General features: G+C 65.7%; 1 protein-coding gene across 1 annotated transcript in view; it reads left to right on the top strand.

Annotated features, from left to right (window-relative positions):
• ATP1A3 (ATPase Na+/K+ transporting subunit alpha 3) overlaps window positions 1-2,083 on the top strand; it is a 27,586-nt gene that overhangs the window by 25,103 nt on the left and 400 nt on the right. The window contains exons 19-22 of the mRNA XM_014582526.2: window positions 318-463; window positions 891-1,021; window positions 1,450-1,551; window positions 1,859-1,950. Coding sequence (XP_014438012.1) covers window positions 318-463; window positions 891-1,021; window positions 1,450-1,551; window positions 1,859-1,950 — 471 coding nt within the window. The remainder of the gene's footprint in view (window positions 1-317; window positions 464-890; window positions 1,022-1,449; window positions 1,552-1,858; window positions 1,951-2,083) is intronic.

Below are 2,083 nucleotides of genomic sequence, written 5' to 3'. Positions count from 1 at the left end.
TCCTGCTCAGGGAGGCCCGTCAGACTCAAGCCCAGGAGTCCCCAAGGGCTTTGCAGTGTCCAGGGGGCCTGGGTCAAGTGGGAGGGGTTCTTTCTGGGAGAAGGACCCTTCCCAAGACCCCTGGCCCAGGAGGCTCATCTCAGGGGATCCCCCTGGACAGACCTGGGGCTGTCCCCCATCTCCAGATGACACAGCTCGGGAAGGAGGGCTGAGGTGGCCGCCCTCCCACCGTGGAGGTCACAGGGCCCTCTGTGGTGCACCAGGCTGGCTGCTGGCCCCGCTGAGCCTCTCCTCAGCCCCTTTCTTCCCTTCCCCAGGAATGATCCAGGCCCTCGGTGGCTTCTTCTCCTACTTTGTGATCCTGGCAGAAAATGGCTTCTTACCCGGCAACCTGGTGGGCATCCGGCTGAACTGGGACGACCGCACGGTCAACGACCTGGAGGACAGTTACGGGCAGCAGTGGGTGAGCGGGGCTGGCCCGGCATCCCTGCCCCCACCAGAACCCCAGGGCGGAACTGTCCCAGCTGTGTCCAGCCACTTCCTACCCGGCCCCTCCACCTTGGGGCCTTTGCCCGGCTCGTGGGGACTCCTGGTCCCTCGCCAGCCCACCATGGGTCTCATGGCCCACCACCCATGCTCTGCCCACCTTCCTTCCCTGCCTGCCTCTCCCTTCAGAGCCCTACTGCCTCCCCTCCCTCCCTGGGGCCCCACGGGGTCCTCATCCCCTCCCTGGTCCCTGGCAGACCGCTGTGGTCACCACTAATCGTCCTCCCTCCTTGAACAACTCCCAACCCTTCCCTGGGGCCGTGAGCTCTGTGGACCCCATGCAGGGCAGGGGCCTCGGGGCCACGGCCACTGCTGCGCCCCTCACGGCCCGCTCTCCCCGGCAGACGTACGAGCAGAGGAAGGTGGTGGAGTTCACGTGCCACACGGCCTTCTTCGTGAGCATCGTGGTCGTGCAGTGGGCCGACCTGATCATCTGCAAGACGCGGAGGAACTCGGTCTTCCAGCAGGGCATGAAGTGAGGGCCGCCCGTCTGTCCCTGGGCCGCCTGCCTGTCCCTCGTGGCCCTGCTTTGCGTTTGCCTCTGATTTTCTCTCGCGGGTTGTGTGTGCCTTGGCTCCTCTCTCTGTGTCTCTTGGGGGAGGGGGTGCGCCCGTGTCCGTCTCCTTCTCTGCTCTGTCCCTTTGTGTCCTTCTGTCATTGTCTTTCTGTGTCACTATCTCTCTGCACCTGTCCTTGGCTCTGTCTCTGCATCTCTGTCTCAGGGGCTGGCCCACTGTCTCTGTGTTCTTGTCTCCCTGCATGCCTTGCTGTCTCTGTGGCTCTATCTCTCTCCATCTGCCTTTCCGGGGACCTTCGGGTGCCTGCATCCTTGCCGCTCTGTGTCTGGGGGGCCCGGGGGGCACAGCGGCTCTCTGGCCAGCCCTTTCTCGCCGATGCCCCCAGGAACAAGATCTTGATCTTCGGCCTGTTTGAAGAGACGGCCCTGGCAGCTTTCCTGTCCTACTGCCCCGGCATGGATGTGGCCCTCCGCATGTACCCTCTCAAGTGAGTGCCCCGTGCCCCCCAGGACCCCTGCCCACCTCGAGGTCCTCCGTGGAGCCTTCCCTGTAGGACATGCGGCCCTGCAGTCCGGGCTCAGGCGGGGTCTCAGGCCCATCTCTCCTGGGGTCTCTCCAGATGCCCCTGCGTGTCCCCGAGGGCTGTCCCTGCTCTGGTGTCTCTGAGCCCCCTCCCAGCAAGTCGCTGCAGATTCAGGCTCAGGGGACCCCTGACGGATGTGGAGGGTCAGCGGACTCTGGCGGGACCAGGCCTCCGGTCCCGGCCCCACACTCACCCCCTCCTCTCCCCGCAGGCCCAGCTGGTGGTTCTGTGCCTTCCCCTACAGCTTCCTCATCTTCGTCTACGACGAGATCCGCAAGCTCATCCTGCGCAGGAACCCCGGGGGTGAGGGCCCGCCCGGCCCTGCTCTGCTCTCCCCGGCCCCCCCCCACTCCGCTCTCCCCGCCCCCACTCTGCTCTCCCAGCCCCCCTGCTCTGCTCTCCCCGGCTCTGCTCTGCTCTGCTCTCCCCATCCCCT

Source organism: Tupaia chinensis, unplaced genomic scaffold, assembly GCF_000334495.1.
Source record: "Tupaia chinensis unplaced genomic scaffold, TupChi_1.0 Scaffold000067_1, whole genome shotgun sequence".
Classification (NCBI taxonomy): Eukaryota; Metazoa; Chordata; class Mammalia; order Scandentia; family Tupaiidae; genus Tupaia; species Tupaia belangeri.
Note: the sequence above shows the minus strand (reverse complement) of the source record. Positions and strands in the feature narration are given on the sequence as shown.